The sequence below is a fragment of the Hippocampus zosterae genome, chromosome 14 (assembly GCF_025434085.1).
Source record: "Hippocampus zosterae strain Florida chromosome 14, ASM2543408v3, whole genome shotgun sequence".
Taxonomy (NCBI): Eukaryota; Metazoa; Chordata; class Actinopteri; order Syngnathiformes; family Syngnathidae; genus Hippocampus; species Hippocampus zosterae.
Window position 1 is genome coordinate 20680791 of NC_067464.1, and position 17511 is coordinate 20698301.

General features: G+C 47.9%; 1 protein-coding gene across 1 annotated transcript in view; it reads left to right on the plus strand.

The window, feature by feature from the left end:
- The window catches only part of sntg2 (syntrophin, gamma 2), a 78557-nt gene that overhangs the window by 37879 nt on the left and 23167 nt on the right, over positions 1-17511 (plus strand). Inside the window, exons 11-12 of the mRNA XM_052085882.1 lie at positions 15226-15264; positions 16855-16959. Coding sequence (XP_051941842.1) covers positions 15226-15264; positions 16855-16959 — 144 coding nt within the window. The remainder of the gene's footprint in view (positions 1-15225; positions 15265-16854; positions 16960-17511) is intronic.

Below are 17511 nucleotides of genomic sequence, written 5' to 3' on the forward strand. Positions count from 1 at the left end.
GTACGGGGGTGATGTGCTGGTGGGAAGATGTTTTTGTGATGATACGAGCAGAGGCGTTCTGAACCAGCTGCATTTTATGAAGGGACTTTTGAGGTAGACCGAAGAGGAGAGCGTTGCAGTAATCAAGGCGGGATGTGACAAGACTGTGGACAAGGATAGCAGTGGTGCGGGGGGTGAGGGAAGGGCGAAGTCTGGTAATATTGCGGAGGTGGAAATAAGCAGTGCGGGTGATGGTGTTGATATGTGAATGGAAGGTGAGCATACTATCCAGGATGACACCCAGACTCTTAACCTGGGGGGAGGGGGACACGAGGGAACTGTCAATGTTGAAGGAAAAACTGTTTACTTTGGATAAAGTGGATTTGGTGCCAAGAAGGAGGACTTCAGTTTTATTAGCATTTAATTTAAGAAAGTTTGTTGTGAACCATGTTTTGAGTTCGGAGAGGCAAGAGGTGAGGGAGGGGGGTGGGAGTATTGAGTTTGGCTTGCAGGAGAGGTAGAGCTGCGTGTCATCAGCAAAGCAGTGAAAGTGGATGTTAAATTTGCGGAGGATATGGCCAAGAGGCAGGAGGTAGATGATGAAGAGAAGTGGACCTAGGACAGATCCCTGTGGTACACCTGTGGTGACTGGGGAGTCCTTTGAGGTGAATGATTTGAGCTGGACAAACTGTGTGCGGCCAGTGAGGTAGGAGTGGAACCAACTGAGGGGAGTGTGGGAGAGACCAATGGAGGAGATTCTATTGAGGAGGATAGGGTGAGAGATTGTGTCAAAGGCAGCGCTCAAGTCTAAGAGGATGAGGATGGAGACTAAACCGGAGTCAGATGCTATGAGGAGATCATTTACAATACGGATTAGGGCAGTCTCTGTGCTGTGGCGGAAACCGGACTGAAAGGGTTCATAGAGAGAGTGAAGGGACAGGTGGGAGTGGAGTTGAGCAGCAACAGTTTTTTCAAGGATTTTTGAGATAAATGGAAGGTTGGAGATGGGCCGGAGGTTATCAAAGTTGTTGGGGTCAGAGCCATGTTTTTTCAGTGTGGGGGTAATAGCAGCGGTTTTGAGGAGTGATGGGACAATACCAGAAGAGATTGAGGAGTGGATAATAGCAGATATGTGAGGAAGCACAGAAGGAAGGCAGGATTTAACAAGGGATGAAGGGAGGGGATCAAGCTGGCAAGTGGTGGGCTTGGATTTGAGTATGAGGTCGGATAATTCAGCCGTCGTTGGTAGAACAAAACTGGAGAAAAAATGACAAGGAGAAGACGTTTCAGATGGGGGGGGGCAGGCAGGTTGTGATGGAGTTGGTGATGGATCTTGAGGATTTTGTGGTTGAAGTGTTCCATTATGGAGTTGCAGGTTGCTGTGGAGTACAGGTGGCGGGGGAGAGAGTTTGGTGGCCGGAGGATTTTGTTCATGACGGAGAAGAGAGATCTTGAATTTCCTTCGTTGGAGAGGATTAGGCCAGAGTAGTAGCTGGATTTGGTTTGTGCAATTTGGTCCTTGTATTTAGTGATATGGGTAGTGTACATGTCCTTATGGATGGTGAGACCAGTTTTCTTATAGAGTCGCTCAAGTTGGCGGTTTTTTGATTTCAATGATCGAAGAGCGGGTGTAAACCAGGGGGCAGATGTAGAGAATGAAGCAGTCCTGGTCTTCAGGGGGGCGAGAGAATTTAGAATTGAGTATTTGTGAGGCAGGAGTTGTAGTGGGCGGTGAGGTCATCCGGGTTTGAAAGGGCGTCTGGAGGCGGGGAATGGTCGATCATGGAGCAGAAGGTGTCAGTGTTGATATTTTTGATATTACGAAAAGAAATGAGGCAGGAGGTTTTGATCCTAGAGAGACGGAGTACGGTGTTAAAAGTGAGGAGAAAATGATCGGTTTCAGGAAAAACATCAGCAGTGGGCTTGGAGGGGGAGAGGCCGGAGCAGCAAACCAAGTCCAATGTGTGGCCTTTGATGTGGGTGGGGAAGTCAGTGAGACAGTGTATCACGAGACTCTCCAGGTAGGATGTGAAGTCTCTTGTGAGTGGCAGGTCAGGGTTGTCCATGTGAATATTGAAATCTCCGAGCAAAATTAAATTTGGCGAGAGAGTAGATAAGTGTGTGATTAAACTGGAAAATTCATTGATGAAATCACTATGCGGCTTTGGGGGGCGGTAAACTGTGGCAATGATGGTTGGCGTGGGTCCAGGGAGTTTAAACACCATGCATTCAAAAGAGCTTGATGCAGGAACGGAGACTGGTAAGACTTTCCACTTCTCGCGGTGGATTACCGCGAGCCCTCCTCCACGGCCGTTGCCGCGGGGGCGGCAGATGTAAACAAAGCCGGGAGGAGTGGAGTCATTCAGAGCAGCGAACTCGTTTGTTTGTTGCCAGGTTTCTGTTAAAACGAGGAAGTCAAGTTTGCGTTCGGCGAGTACATCTTGAATGAGGTGTCCCTTGTTCGTAAGTGAGCGGATGTTCAGCAGTCCAAAGTTGACAACGGAGGTGTCGTGTTTGACGGCGGCAGTGCCATTAGCCGACCTAGCCAGGCGGGCTACTGCATAGTCGGTGGTGTTGAGGCCGCGGTTCCTGGGAGGACGTCGAGAAGTGGACCAGGTCGAGTTGATTGAGCCAGCATTTTTGTAGTCAACATGTCTACGCGACCCGCGGTGAATGTAGCGACGTCGAGGCAGGCGAGCGATGTCAGGATGATGGTGCAGTTCCGGCGGTGGAGGCTCCGGTGCAATCCTCCGGATCCGGAGAAGATCCGCGACAGAATAATGGAGTAGTCCTGTCGCTGAATGATGGCAGAACGTCAGGAGTATCAGAAATAACCCAAAGGCGGCGAAGTTGTGCCGCGCCATGACGAGGGAGAAATGCCGGTGCGGTGACAGCCGGTAAGTTTAAGCTAGCGGCGTTAGCCCATGGACTAAGTTACGATTTGGGTTTGGTTGACCAGGTGAAGCTATGATTTGCTACATCAATCACAGTCCAAACAGTCCAAAAACAGAAGGGCAAGGAAAAATCAGAAGAAAAATCTGTGCTTTGTAAAGATTGGAAACGTTTTGGAATGAGAAGCGGCGACATGCACGCCAGCGTCCTCTCACCCCGGAAGTCCAAAAAAAAAAATTTTGGGCGCTATCCCAATATATGGTTTGTGTTAATGCACACTGCACCCTAATCATTCTATCAGTCTCTGGTTAATCGAAAAGTAGATCTTCAGTCAAAAAAGTTTGGGCACCCCTGGCCTACAGTATGTCTGAATCCACTCAAGATGACAGCAATGCAACATTATTTACTGTGGAAACCTGGTTGGAACAGTGGTACTCCTTAATGACACTGATAAGCACTCTTTGAGTTACAGTGGCAACTCAGCCCCTTTGCTGACATAATTGACACTCTTGTACTTAATTAATGGCTGCTATGTAGTCATTCAACATGTGCGCTCCTCGCTGATTTCCTCTTATTTGACTTTGATTGTCACACCGGCGTGATGCATTGATGTGTAAGGACGCCGGCATATGTGCTCACATGCTGATTGTGCAGCTGCCTTTTTATGACACGTGCAATCTATTAATACCTACTTGTGACAGGGGTATGTGATTGCTAAACGGCTAATCAAGATATAATTGTGAGAAGGCGTTGAAGGAGCTAATCTTTTGTGTTAGTGACCTTTTTGTTCGATCTTGAAGCAGCCGGTAGTCTCCCTCCAGTGGCTCGTGCGTTACTTCTGTTGATGACTTCTGATGGACATGTCTGCTGCTGTTGTGTGCTAATGTTCTTTTGGAAAGGCTTAAGAGCAGGGGTGGGCAATTATTTTTTGCATAGGGCCACATGAGAACCAGAAAATATTATGGAGGGCTGGATCAAAAGGGTGAACTAAATTCGACATAATATTAATATGATTTCTTTATTTTAAAAAGCAGTATTTTGCATTTTTTGGCAAGTTTTTCATACTTTAAGAGTACATTATTCCGTCGTACCGAACGGGATTTGCTTGACTTGGCGCTACTGCGGGCTCCCGTATCGTCTCCCCCTTCCTCCCAATGCTCTGCAACTTCAAGTAACTATGCCACCTGGCGTTGAAATGCCTGTCATTACAGTCCAAATGAAATGAATGCAGTCATTGTCGTCAAACCTTAATTGTGTACCAACCTTCGGCGGGCCGGATTAAAAAGACCAACGGGCCGTATTTGGCTGCTTAAGATTCAGTAGTTGTGGTGGTTGTGTACAGTGCATCCCAAACGCCTCACAGTGTGCTGCTTCTGTTTGAAACTGCACAAGCTGTGAGCATTTTTATGTTCTTTGCTTATCAGAGATGTGTAAAGATGAAGAAGGCCACTTCTTGGAATTTACTCAAAAATAAACAACAGGACAATCTTGACTGAGCTATTTATTTCAATTTATTAATTTGTTGCATCCTGAAAGAGATTCAGATTCAGAAAACTTGATTTATTCCCGTGGGGCAATTAGAGTTGTGCGAGAGCGGCTTATTATATAGCCAGTCATAGCAAAGGAAAAACATAGGATGAGCGTCGGGCTGTAGGCTTAGCACTTGAGGTCTTAAGGTACTGAGAGTTTTAATCCATAATGTTCACTGGGTTTATCGAAAGAGTAAGCGAGGATAATTGAAGCTGTGACACTGAGGAGTCTATATTCAGACACAGGCACACGTGCACTCTGTATAAAAACTGTTGCATGTTCATTTTTGCTCCATTGCAGGTCTAGTTTACTAGGTTTGGGAATTGTGGCAGACCAAGGGTGTTTTCTATTACAGTGCCCCAGTGAAGCTGACAATTAGGTCAGACAGAAAGTAGACCAGGGGTCGGGAACCTTTTTGACTAAGAGAGCCATGAAAGCAAAATATTTGGAAATGTATTTCAGATCTATCTATCTATCTATCTATCTATCTATCTATCTATCTATCTATCTATCTATCTATCTATCTATCTATCTATCTATCTATCTATCTATCTATCTATCTATCTATCTATCTATCTATCTATCTATCTATCTATCTATCTATCTATCTATCTATCTATCTATAAAATGTGGTATATGGTGTTTGCTGCTTCGCTGGTCTTCAGAAAACACTCGGTGATCGGTGGCTGTTTCCCGACGAATGAGCACTTCAGGGACCACGGCTGATTGGGAAAAGATTTTATTCTACCGATGTCAGAGTGGAATCGATTCGGGCTCCTGTGAGTCTCCGATTTTATCAGGCCGCCCCGAAGAAACACATTCATGAGATTATATAGAGACAATATGATAATGAGATGCGGGGAGGGACGCCTCTCATGCAAATCCCGAAACAAAGAAAGTAACATGTCATCTGACCCGGTGTGGCCGGAGGAGACCAAAGGTTATGAGGACCAGCTGTTCAAAAACATGACCCCTGGAGGGGGTCCCAGAAGTGGTGGGGCCGAGGGCACCAAAGGTTATGAGGACCAGCTGTTCAAAAACATGTCCCGTGGAGGGGGAATTCCAAATTACACTTCACTATCTATCTATCTATCTATCTATCTATCTATCTATCTATCTATCTATCTATCTATCTATCTATCTATCTATCAAGAAATAATGTATAAAAACTGTATAGTATTTTAAAAGTGAATTCAGCAAAATGTCAGTATAGTAAGCCTCTGAATGCATTCTTTTTGTCACTTTTAAATAATTTTGTGATAATACTCGCCATTAATGTGAATGGTTTTCCGTTCCTCACGATTGCTAAAGATCCAGCAAAACTAGCGGAATTATAGTCAGCTTGCCGGGTCCATACGCAGAGTTGCTGCTGGCTAGCTTACAGCCTGCTCAGTAGTTTGCACACTTCTCTTCTGCTGTGTCCCGCAGGGTATTTTGATGTGAACGTAGCAAGGTGCGTGCCAAAGTACCGCTTTACATTCGACTGTTTCATCTATGGTATTTTATCATTGCAAATTAGACACACCGCAGAACCTGTTCTCTCCATGAAGGCGAATCCTTTGGTCCATTCATCCTGAAGTGTACCATACTCGTCATCTTTTTTCTTTTCGCCATCTTATTCGTCGAAGTTATTCGCTTTGAGCTAATGAGGGGGCTGATTCAAAAGGGGGCGTTTACCTGTTTCACCAGCAACGACCAACATATCAGCCAATGAAAATTGCTCCTGCAGCCAACTGCAGCCCTGAACTGGACATGAGCAGTGAAAAATCGATGGATGAATTTAACAAGCGAGAATATTTTGTTTTATCTGCGAGCCAGATGCAATCATCAAAAGAGCCACACCTGGCTCTCGAGCCATAGGTTTCCCGCCCCCTGCCTTAGACCAACTAAAAGCAGGTCGAAGTTGTAGCACAGGTGGTGTAAGACAATTTTGCTGGGTTTGATCGAATCACAACCAGGCAGATTCTGTGCATGGACAGAATGGAGATCTGATCTCCTGCATTGACTCCAGCTTCTGCTCAGAAGACGGCGGACGTCACCTGCGCAGAATTTAAAGACAATGAGTGAAGCCACTACAATTGGCCAGGAATCAAGTTGACTGTGTTCTATGGAACCACATAATGTAAACAAGCTTCACATTGCTCAATGTCATAAAATTGCGAAATATCTCTAAATTTGTGAACATCTATACTTATGTCAACTTCAACTGCCTACTGCAGTATATTCGAACGATCACCCCAATTTCCTTGCCAAAGGCGCCCACAGTAGAGTTTACTGACAAAAATGCTTGCTGTCCATAAAATCCAAAGCATTGCAGTGATCCTTCTAATATATTCAGAGGTGTTGTCCACAAAATGAAAAGGAGCACGTGGACAACATCGAGGTGTTTTTTGTTTTCAAATTACCGGTATGACTCCTAAAGTAATTATTCTGCAATCCTCATCACAGGCAAGTGCTGGATACTGTCGTGAATGTCACAACATAATTTCTCCTCATCCGGGGTGTCATTTCAAAACATTGCTCTTGTAGTCATAGATTCAACAGCTTCTCCTGGTTAGTGCAACCACCAATAGCACAACACGTTCCCAAGTCGTGGTCGCTTAGAAAAGGGTTCAAATAAATTGCTCTGTGAAACAAAAAATGCTGTCACAAATGCAAAGTGCTACTTCCTGTGTCTTACAGGAAGTGGTGCACATAACTGTTTCCTCATGGGAGTCCTCAGGAAAAAGGTGGATAGAGCAACATCGATGCTGTCTGTTGGCCCATCTATAACATCTCATGTTATGTTTTCATTAAGCTTAGACTTCATATTTGCTTGAATATCAAACTTGCAATTCTCTTATGTTCGGTGTCGTGGCCCCGTGGTTCAGTGGTTAGCGCGTCGACCTCACAGTGCAGAGGTGCAGGGTTCGATTCCGGCTCCCTGTGTGGAGTTTGCATGTTCCCCCCGGGCCTGTGTGGGTTTTCTGTGGGTACTCCGGTTTCCGGTTTCCTCCCACATTCCAAAAACATTCATGGCAGGTTAATGGAAAACTCTAAATTGTCCCTTGGTGTGAGTGTGAGCGTGGATGCATGTGCCCTGCGATTGCCTTCTACCTGAAGATGGCTGGGATAGGCTCTGTGACCCTTGTGAGGATAAAGCAGATCAGAAAATGGATGGATGGATGGATGTTACGTTTACTGTAAACTGCAACTGGGAGAGTCTGTAAAGATCTTGAAACAATCACATGTTGAGTCTCTTTCAGGATCAGATGACTCTGCCACATAGGAATAACAGAATAATGTATATGACAGGCTGCGAAAGTGCTAGTAGTAGTATCAGACAATTAAGATCCAGACATACAGGATCCACACCAATACTGCAGTCGATATTGCATCTTTTCAAAATTTAGAATGTGCATTGGGTCATCAGCTATGCATCAAGTGACATTGCCCCATAAAGCGCATCTTTTGCCCATTAGACAATAAATGATCCAAAAAACAAAGGAGCTGTCTTATTTGCTTGACAGCTTATTGCTGTCTCAATAAGTGCTGTTTCTCAATTTGTGAAAGACCCACTGTGCGAGCAACTAGACTTTAGTCGGTCTAAAAATTCAAAAGCCAACACTTGTGAGATTACTTGTGAATTAAAATGTTGGCTCACGGTTGAAGTGAAAAGTCTGTCTCAGCCTTGAAAAAAAAAAATAAGTGAAAGGATGTATTTAGTGGTGTGAGTAGAAGTTGGTTTTGATGCATTTCCACCATGAAGTATTTCAAACAATAGGGATTAATTTGGCTCCATCTGCACCATTTATTATGAATAAAACGTATACAGTGGTACCTCGACTTACGAAATGAATATGTTCTGGAAGAAATTTATTCACTAGAAAATTTTGCAAGTAGAGACGTGTTTTCCATGTAAGTGCCCTAATCCGTTCCGAGCCCCCCAACATTCTGACAAAAATGTTTTCTAAAGCATCAAAATGCATCCTCGATACCTCACTGTCTTTCCATTTCCACAAAAATAACATAACCCGGTCCGCATATCCCCACCTACATAATATGAATTGTCTCCGTCCCTCTTTCACCCCTCACACCACTGCTATCCTTGTCCACAGTCTCGTCACATCCCGTATTGATTATTGCAATCCACTTCTTATCAGTGTCCATCACAAATTACTCCATAAACTTCAACTGGTCCAGAATTCGTCAGCCCGGATCATCACGAGAACCCCCTCCTTTCATCACATCACCCCCATCCTCTGACAGCTCCACTGGCTCCCTGTCAAAATGAGAATCAACTTCAAAATAGTCCTCTATACATTTAAAGCCATCCATAACCTTGCTCCCCCACCCCCTATCTGTCTGACCTTTTTCAAATTACCGTTCCCTCTCGTTTCCTCAGGTCCTCATCCTCCCTCGACCTCTGTGTACCCTCTGCCCGTCTCAGCACGACGGGGTGCAGAGCTTTTAGCCGCTCTGCCTCCAAACTCTGGGACTCACTCCCACCCAACATCCGAAATATTGATTCTCTTCCCACATTCAAATCCCATCTAAAAACCCACCTATTTAAAATTGCATACTTAGTTACTTAATCTCTTCTTTTATTATTTATGATTTTATGATTCTGTGTTTTTATTGTTCTTGTTTTGTTTGTAAGGTGTCCTTGTCACGTCGCGTGCTCGCCAGCAGGTGGCGGGTTCTCCCACCGCCTGTTCGGCACACCTGCCCGTTATTTCGGGCTGATTACGTGCCTTTATTAGGCGACTCCGGCAGTCATCTCACTGCCGGAGAATTCCTTACCGTGCCATTGCTCTCGATTTGCTATTCTCGTCGTTCGACTATTTCTCGCTGCCCTATTGCCTTACGGCCTCAATCATTCGCGTACTTCTTATAGTGATCAGATTGTTATCTCGGTTGTTCCTCGCCCTTTATCGTTTCGCGAGCGTTTTCAGTTGTCTTCCTTATTTTTTCCTGGTCCTTATTTGACCAGCGTTTTCTGTTACCGTTTTCCCTGTTCGGGCTCCTTTTGTTCTTTATTAAAAACCCCTTGGTTCTCACAAGATCTTTTCGTTGTCTGCTTCTCCGGGGATCCACCTCTTTTTTTCTGTTGTGCACGAGGCGATTCCTCATCGCCTCGGTCTCAACGTGACAGAATTCTCCGGCCACCATGGATCCCGCAGACGCCGAAAAGATCTTGTCCGCTCTTGCTCGACAAGAGCGGCAAATGAGTCAGCACAGCCAAGCCCTTACGGAACTCAACGGCGCGGTCTCCATGCTGGCTCATTGGTTCGATGATCTCGAACCTCGCCTTATTCGGGTGGAGGAACGAAGACCACCTTCCGGGCTTCGTCCTACCATCCCGGAGGCTCCCTCCTCGTACCCTACTATGTCGAGGGAGCCCTCGCTTCCACATCCCCCTCGTTACGGGGGTGAGCACGGGCAGTGTGGACACTTTTTACACAACTGCTCGCTCGTTTTTGACCAACAGCCGTCCTCCTATGCCACTGACGCCGCCAAGGTGGCTTATATCATGAGTCTCTTGACAGGTCCGGCGGCATCGTGGGCAATCGCGACCAGCGACGCTAAGCCGAATCTCCGCACCTCCTATCCTGATTTCGTGGCAGCCTTCCGTCGGGTGTTCCACCATCCCGTGCGGGGCAGAGAGGCGGAGGGGCGGCTGCTCGCCCTGCAGCAGGGAAGGCGTTCGGTCGCTGACTACTCCATCGAGTTCCGGATCCTGGCCGCGCAGAGCGGGTACGACGATCGGGCCCTGTGTGGACTGTTTCGCCGTGGCCTGAACTCATTACTAAAGGACGAGCTGGCGACCCGCGACCACAGCACCGAGTTGGAGGAGCTGATCGACCTCGCCCTCCTTATGGACAATCGCCTGAGGGAGCGAGGCCGGGAGCGTGGGGGTGATCGGTATCCGTCCCGCCGCACCACGTACCGTGAGGAACATCGTGGGTTCGGTGATCACTCCCGGGACGAGCCGATGCAGCTGGGCGGCAAGGACGGTGGTGCGGAGGAAGGAAGGCGCCGTCATCGCGACCATGCTACAACAAACGGCGCCCAACCATCCCCCCGCGCCGCAACCAGCCATCCGGGATCGTTTTTCCACGCTCCTCCCGAGTACTGTAAGTCACGGCCCCGCGCGTCGCCCCCCGAGTCTCGGCGAGTAGACAAGCGACCAGGACACCCCAATAGACTCGAGCTCGAGGCGGAGGTATTCGGCGGTTCCCGGTCAAGACGGGTTCGGGCCCTGGTGGATTCGGGAGCAGATGACTGTTTAATGGACACTGATCTCGCGTCCGAACTGGGGTGCTTTTTAGAGGAGTTGGTTGTGGCGAAGCGGGTGCGTGATCTAGATGGGCGCCTCCTGGCGGTGGTAACGCATCGAACGGAGCCGTTAAAGCTTTCGTTATCCGGTAATCATATTGAGCATCGCCGTTTTTATGTTATGCGGTCCCGGAACGCCCCGATCATCCTCGGTTTACCCTGGCTTCAGACGCATAACCCGGTGATCTCATGGGCGCGCCCCGCTATCGATAGCTGGAGCCCTTATTGTTACCAGCACTGCCTGCAGTCAGCCGTCGGGAGGCACGAACGCGTCACGCCCCCCGAGGAGATCTGCCTTGACGGAGTGCCGGAGTGCTATCGGGACCTTAGGGAGGTCTTTAGCGAGGATCGCGCGCGCTCCTTGCCCCCACACCGCCCCTACGATTGCGCGATAGACCTGCAGGCGGGCGCTCCGTTGCCAACCTCGCGTCTGTATCAGGTATCCCATCCCGAGCGTGAGGCGTTAACGGAGTATATAAACAGCTCGCTCGCTGCAGGTCTCATCAGACCTTCGCGCTCACCGTTAGGGGCGGGTTTTTTCTTCGTGGGGAAGAAGGATAAATCCCTACGGCCCTGCGTGGACTATCGTGGATTAAATGAAATTACAATTAAAAATAGATACCCGCTACCCTTGTTGGACTCCGCCTTCGCTCCATTACAATCAGCCACAATATTCACAAAATTAGACTTACGCAGCGCTTACCACCTGGTTCGCATCCGAGAGGGCGACGAGTGGAAAACCGCGTTTAAGACCCCCCTGGGCCATTTCGAATACCTCGTCATGCCTTTTGGCCTCACAAACGCGCCTGCCGTCTTCCAGAACCTCATTAACGACGTGCTCCGGGACATGATCGACATCTTCTGTTTCGTTTATCTTGACGACATTTTAATTTTTTCTCGTTCTCTGCATGAGCACCGGCAACATGTTCGGCTGGTGCTACAACGTTTGCTCGAGAACCGGCTCTTCGTCAAGGCAGAAAAGTGTGAGTTCCATGTTCCCGTCATCTCCTTCCTGGGGTTCATTATAGAACAGGGCAAGCTACGGGCGGACCCCATTAAGACGCGTGCGGTCACTGAATGGCCGGTCCCGTCCAACCGTAAGGAACTGCAGCGCTTCTTGGGGTTCGCCAACTTCTATAGGCGTTTCATCCGTGGTTACAGCCAGATGGCGCTTCCACTAACCCGCCTTACTTCAACCAAGATCCCTTTTAAGTGGGACCCTGCCGCGGATGCGGCGTTCGCTCGTCTTAAGGCGGCGTTCACTAGTCCCCCGGTTCTGCAACATCCTGACCCTGACCGCCCTTTCGTCGTAGAGGTGGACGCCTCGGATTCAGGGGTGGGTGCGGTGCTGTCCCAACGCTCCCCAGTCGACCAGAAGCTGCACCCCTGCGCCTTCTTCTCCCGTCGACTCAGTGCCGCCGAGTCGAACTACGACGTGGGCAACCGGGAACTGTTGGCTGTGGTCACCGCATTACAGGAGTGGCGGCACTGGCTCGAGGGGGCTAAGGAACCGTTTACCGTATACACGGACCATAAGAACCTCGCCTATCTCCGCTCCGCGAAGAGACTTAACGCCCGTCAGGCCCGGTGGGCCCTCTTCCTCACCAGGTTCGACTTCGTTCTCACCTACTCCCCCGGTTCCAAGAACACTAAGCCTGACGCCCTTTCCCGGCTCCACGAACCTGCGGGGAGGGACCGTTCCCCGGAGACCATCCTCCCGACCCAGTGCATAGTGGGGGCCGTCCAGTGGGAGATTGAGCAGCGGATCCTGTCCGCCCTGGTGGGGGTGCAGGTGCCGGCAGGGTGCCCAGCAGGGAAGCTGTTCGTGCCTCCTGCCCTCCGTTCGGAGGTCCTGCAGTGGGGACACGCATCCAAGGTGGCGTGTCATCCCGGGGTGAACCGGACTGTGCAGCTTGTCGCCCAGCGTTTCTGGTGGCCGGAGCTCCGCCGCGACACGACGGAGTTCGTCAAGGCCTGCACCTCCTGCGCCTGCGGCAAGTCGTCGCATCAGCCTCCGGCGGGACTGCTCCAGCCGCTGCCCATTCCTCCTCGCCCGTGGTCTCACATCGCTGTGGACTTCGTCACGGGCCTGCCGCCTTCCCGGGGCCGGACGGTCGTGCTCACGATCGTGGACCGCTTCTCCAAGGCCGCTCACTTTGTGCCCTTGTCCAGGTTGCCGTCGGCGCTGGAGACCGCCAACCTCCTCATCCAGCACGTCTTCCGTCTCCACGGCATTCCGGCGGACATCGTGTCAGATCGGGGGCCCCAGTTTGTGTCCCGCGTCTGGAAGCGGTTCTGCCGGTCCCTCGGAGCTACGGCCAGCCTGACCTCGGGGTACCACCCTCAGTCCAATGGACAGGCTGAGCGCGCCAACCAGGATCTGGGGGCAGCCCTCCGCTGTGTTTGTCTCCACCGTCCGGCATCCTGGGCTGACCACCTGCCCTGGGTGGAATATGCCCACAACACTCTCGTTTCCTCCGCTACAGGCAGATCGCCGTTCATGACGGCCTACGGTTACCAGCCACCGCTGTTCCCGTCCCAGGAGGGGCAGGTGGAGGTCCCCTCCGTGCAGCACCACCTTAAGCGGGCCCATCACGTGTGGAGGGAGGCCCGGGCTGCGTTGTCCCGCACTGCGTCCCGGAACCGGCGGATCGCTGATCGTCGTCGGCGCCCGGCGCCCTCATATGCGGTGGGAGAAAAGGTGTGGCTGGCTGCGAGGGATCTTCGCCTGGCCGGCTCGTCTGCCAAACTGGGGCCCCGGTTCGCTGGCCCGTTCGAGGTCGAGGCCGTCATCAGCCCCGTCGCGGTCAGGCTCCGGCTGCCGGCCTCCATGAAGGTCCACCCCGTGTTCCACGTCTCCCTGCTCAAGCCTGTGTCTTCCAGCGCCTTGGCGCCCCCTCCCGCTCCGCCGCCGCCCCCGCGGGTGGTCGACGGGGACCCGGTGTACACGGTCCGTGCCATCCTGGACTCTCGGCGCAGGGGCAAGGGCTTCCAGTACCTGGTCGATTGGGAGGGCTACGGGCCGGAGGAGCGGCAATGGGTGCCTCGCTCCTGGATCCTTGACCCGTCCCTTCTGCGCGACTTCCACACTGCTCATCCGTCCAAACCGGGTAGTCCGCCGGGAGGCGTCCATTGAGGGGGGGGCAACTGTCACGTCGCGTGCTCGCCAGCAGGTGGCGGGTTCTCCCACCGCCTGTTCGGCACACCTGCCCGTTATTTCGGGCTGATTACGTGCCTTTATTAGGCGACTCCGGCAGTCATCTCACTGCCGGAGAATTCCTTACCGTGCCATTGCTCTCGATTTGCTATTCTCGTCGTTCGACTATTTCTCGCTGCCCTATTGCCTTACGGCCTCAATCATTCGCGTACTTCTTATAGTGATCAGATTGTTATCTCGGTTGTTCCTCGCCCTTTATCGTTTCGCGAGCGTTTTCAGTTGTCTTCCTTATTTTTTCCTGGTCCTTATTTGACCAGCGTTTTCTGTTACCGTTTTCCCTGTTCGGGCTCCTTTTGTTCTTTATTAAAAACCCCTTGGTTCTCACAAGATCTTTTCGTTGTCTGCTTCTCCGGGGATCCACCTCTTTTTTTCTGTTGTGCACGAGGCGATTCCTCATCGCCTCGGGCTCAACGTGACAGTCCTTGAGTGTTTTGAAAGGCGCTTATAAATAAAATGTATTATTATTATTATTATTAGTTGTGAAAAATGTAAAAAACAAAGAATAGAGTAAAGAATAAAAATGATATTAAATTTACTTTGAACTGCATCCTCATTGTTTGCCCTCTTTAGTTCATGTTCTCTCTCAGAAGCGGTTTTTGCCTAGCGTTTTGTCAAAAACTCATCCAAGGACGTTTGCTTTTGTCTGCTTTTAACAATGTTGAACTGCTTTTTGAAAATGTTGAAAGCAAACATCAGCATAGTGAGCAATCGCCCGACTGGTGAACACTTTTTCTGTGTGATTCACATTTAAGTAAAAGGAATGCCTCATGGCCCGAGGGGCGAATGGCAAGGACGCTGCATAGACACATCTATCGACACAGATAGACACATTTGGGAGAGGTCCCTCCTAGGCAATGTGATGTCAGGATGATGCTCGGATAATAGCCAATGGCAGAGGAGCTCTATGTTGCGTTCAGGTAATGGAGCTGGAGTAGCAGCTCATGCTGTATTTTTATCTTTCGTATCTTTAAATTTCTTTTGTAACAAGAGACAATATTTTCCTGTTGAGGCGTTTCTTCTAACCTTTAAGAGGCTACAATCTGGGAAATAGACATTATTCAAACATAAGCAGAAAAGCCAAGAGGAGGGCATTATATATCACCAGGAAGAGCTGACAGCATTCATTAATGGTTTATTGCAGGTTGCCCATCTGTTATGTACCATGTGAGCTCCACTCACAGATTTAAACAGAATATGTTGAAGTTCAATGTGTAATGCTCATTGTAGCTTAATGCACATTTCAAAAGTCTCTCTGTGTGTTACAAATGATCGTTCTATTTTTTTCACAGATTAAGCTGGCAAACAAATATAGCTCTTCAGATGATCAGGTATGCAATCACAGCCCGACCACAAATGGACAGCACAATTGTTTGACTCACATTGGATGATGAACAGGCACAAGCTTGCTCTCTCTTTGAGAACACTACTAGTTGTAGCTATATATTACAATGCTGGGTAAAGTTCATATTGTTCAACCTTCTATGAGTCAAAATTGAAAATCTGACTAAAACTTGCTGTGCTAATAAAAAAGTAGCCTTTTTTTTTACTGTAAATGAGCATCCAAAATACATTTAGCGACACTTTATTATCTTTGCTATTTACACCATCGTGTATTGTGTTATGTTTGGTTCCATGCATCGTGATTTACCGTATTTCCTGGCCTATCAGGCGCTTCGGATTGTAAGGCGCAATTTCAATGAATGGGCTTTTTTAAAACTGTTTTCATAATTAGGGTGCACTTCATTATGAGGCGCATAGAATAGAAACTACAATAGTGGCTGCGGTTTCACTATGTATCTACTAGATGGAACTATGCTAAAGTTAATACGATACAATACTGTGCAGCTTTGTTTATCAAGAGCCTTCACACTCCCTGCAGCTATAACATAGCCATTAAAACTGGACACAAACATGGACATGAAACATGTACACATAAATGGTATTACAAACAATAAATGAAATCCAAAAGTTGTGAAGACAATAGATTCAACAAAAAGGCACACACACCTCATGGGCTCACATCCACAAGGGCCTAAATATCCTTAGAAGTCTTGCTTGTCTCCTTCTTCTTTCATTTAATCAATAGTTAAACTCTGCTTTTAGTATTGTCTTCATTACATTATGGCTGCGCAGAGCTCACAAAGTAGTTGTCTGTTTCAATGTGTGTTGGTGACTGCACATGCCAATTAGTGTCGGGCAGAACCCTTTTAGGTAACAATTGGTTACTGCTAATAATCACCACTAGATGGCAAAGGAACACAAACAGGAAAACAACTCAATGGGGAATATAAAGAGATTATGACACCATATATAAGGCGCACTGGTTATAAAGCGTGCTTTCGGCTTTTGGGAAAATTGAATGCTTTTAAGTGCGCCTCATAGTGCGGAAAATACAATCTACTTTTTGTTTCAACAGCAGGTGTGTAGATGGGATCCTCAAAATGTCACATCACAGCAGCAAGCTTGCGTGTAACAACAAAAGTAAATAGCTTTTGATCCTTTCACAGTTTTTGTTTTTGCCCATTTTTTTTTAATTCCCCAAGAAGCACACAAAGGCAGAGTTCAACAACGCTTTATGACAATCAGTTGAAAAGAAACAACTCACTTATAAATAAATAAAGCGTGTAGCAACCAAAACTGGTCAGGTTTAGCAATTGTTAAAGTTTCATTAATTTAGGATCTGTACCACAAACACTGCTAGATTATTGGCAGTAACCAAGAAAAATGAACACTAAAATAGAAAATGTTGAGTCAGTTACACATTCCATTCAGTATATGTAACATAGAATTAATAATTGTCCATCAACCAATCAACAGCTGTATATCCTTTACAAAATCAAATGTATAAATAAAGGCCTCGTCTCAAATATCTGAGTTTGAGTAAATAAGTGCACTGTTGTTATCCTCTTCATCTACAGATTGTTCACATGGGCTGGGCTTGTGAAAGAGCAGAGCGCAAGGCTGCAACGTTCAAGTTCCTGGCACTGAGAGGACAGTATTTTCATATCTTCAAAAGTCCACCGGTAATCTATATATATATAAATATATATATATATATATATATATATATATATATTTTTTTTTTTCAATAAACCCTTAATTAACTATGAATAGAACTGAAGTGCATGGTTGTGTATTCATAAATATGCATTTGTTTTTCACTTCCATTTTCAAAACTTCTCCAATAATATCACAAAAAGTCCCAACGTTGTCCCCTGACACTTTTCATGACCCACTTGCTTGGGTAGTAGTTGCAATAGTACCGTATCGTATGCCTGATTCCCTACGGCAGAAAAACAATCCGGGTCGATGTTAACTGTGCTGAATCCAAATTGAACTGTGTCACTTGGTGGGAATATGGCTTTAAAAACAGAAAAAATTAACGAAAGAAGTGTGATGATGTTCTATTGCTGCTTCATCATCTGTGAGTGACCCCACTGTATTGCTTGACTGGTGGGAATGTGTGTACAATATTGGCTGGACCCAAAATGCATGTATGCTCAAACTAGTTCAGGTCTGGGGACCAGACGTGATTAGAAGTACCAAGAACTAAACAGAGGCTCAGAGGGGAGCAA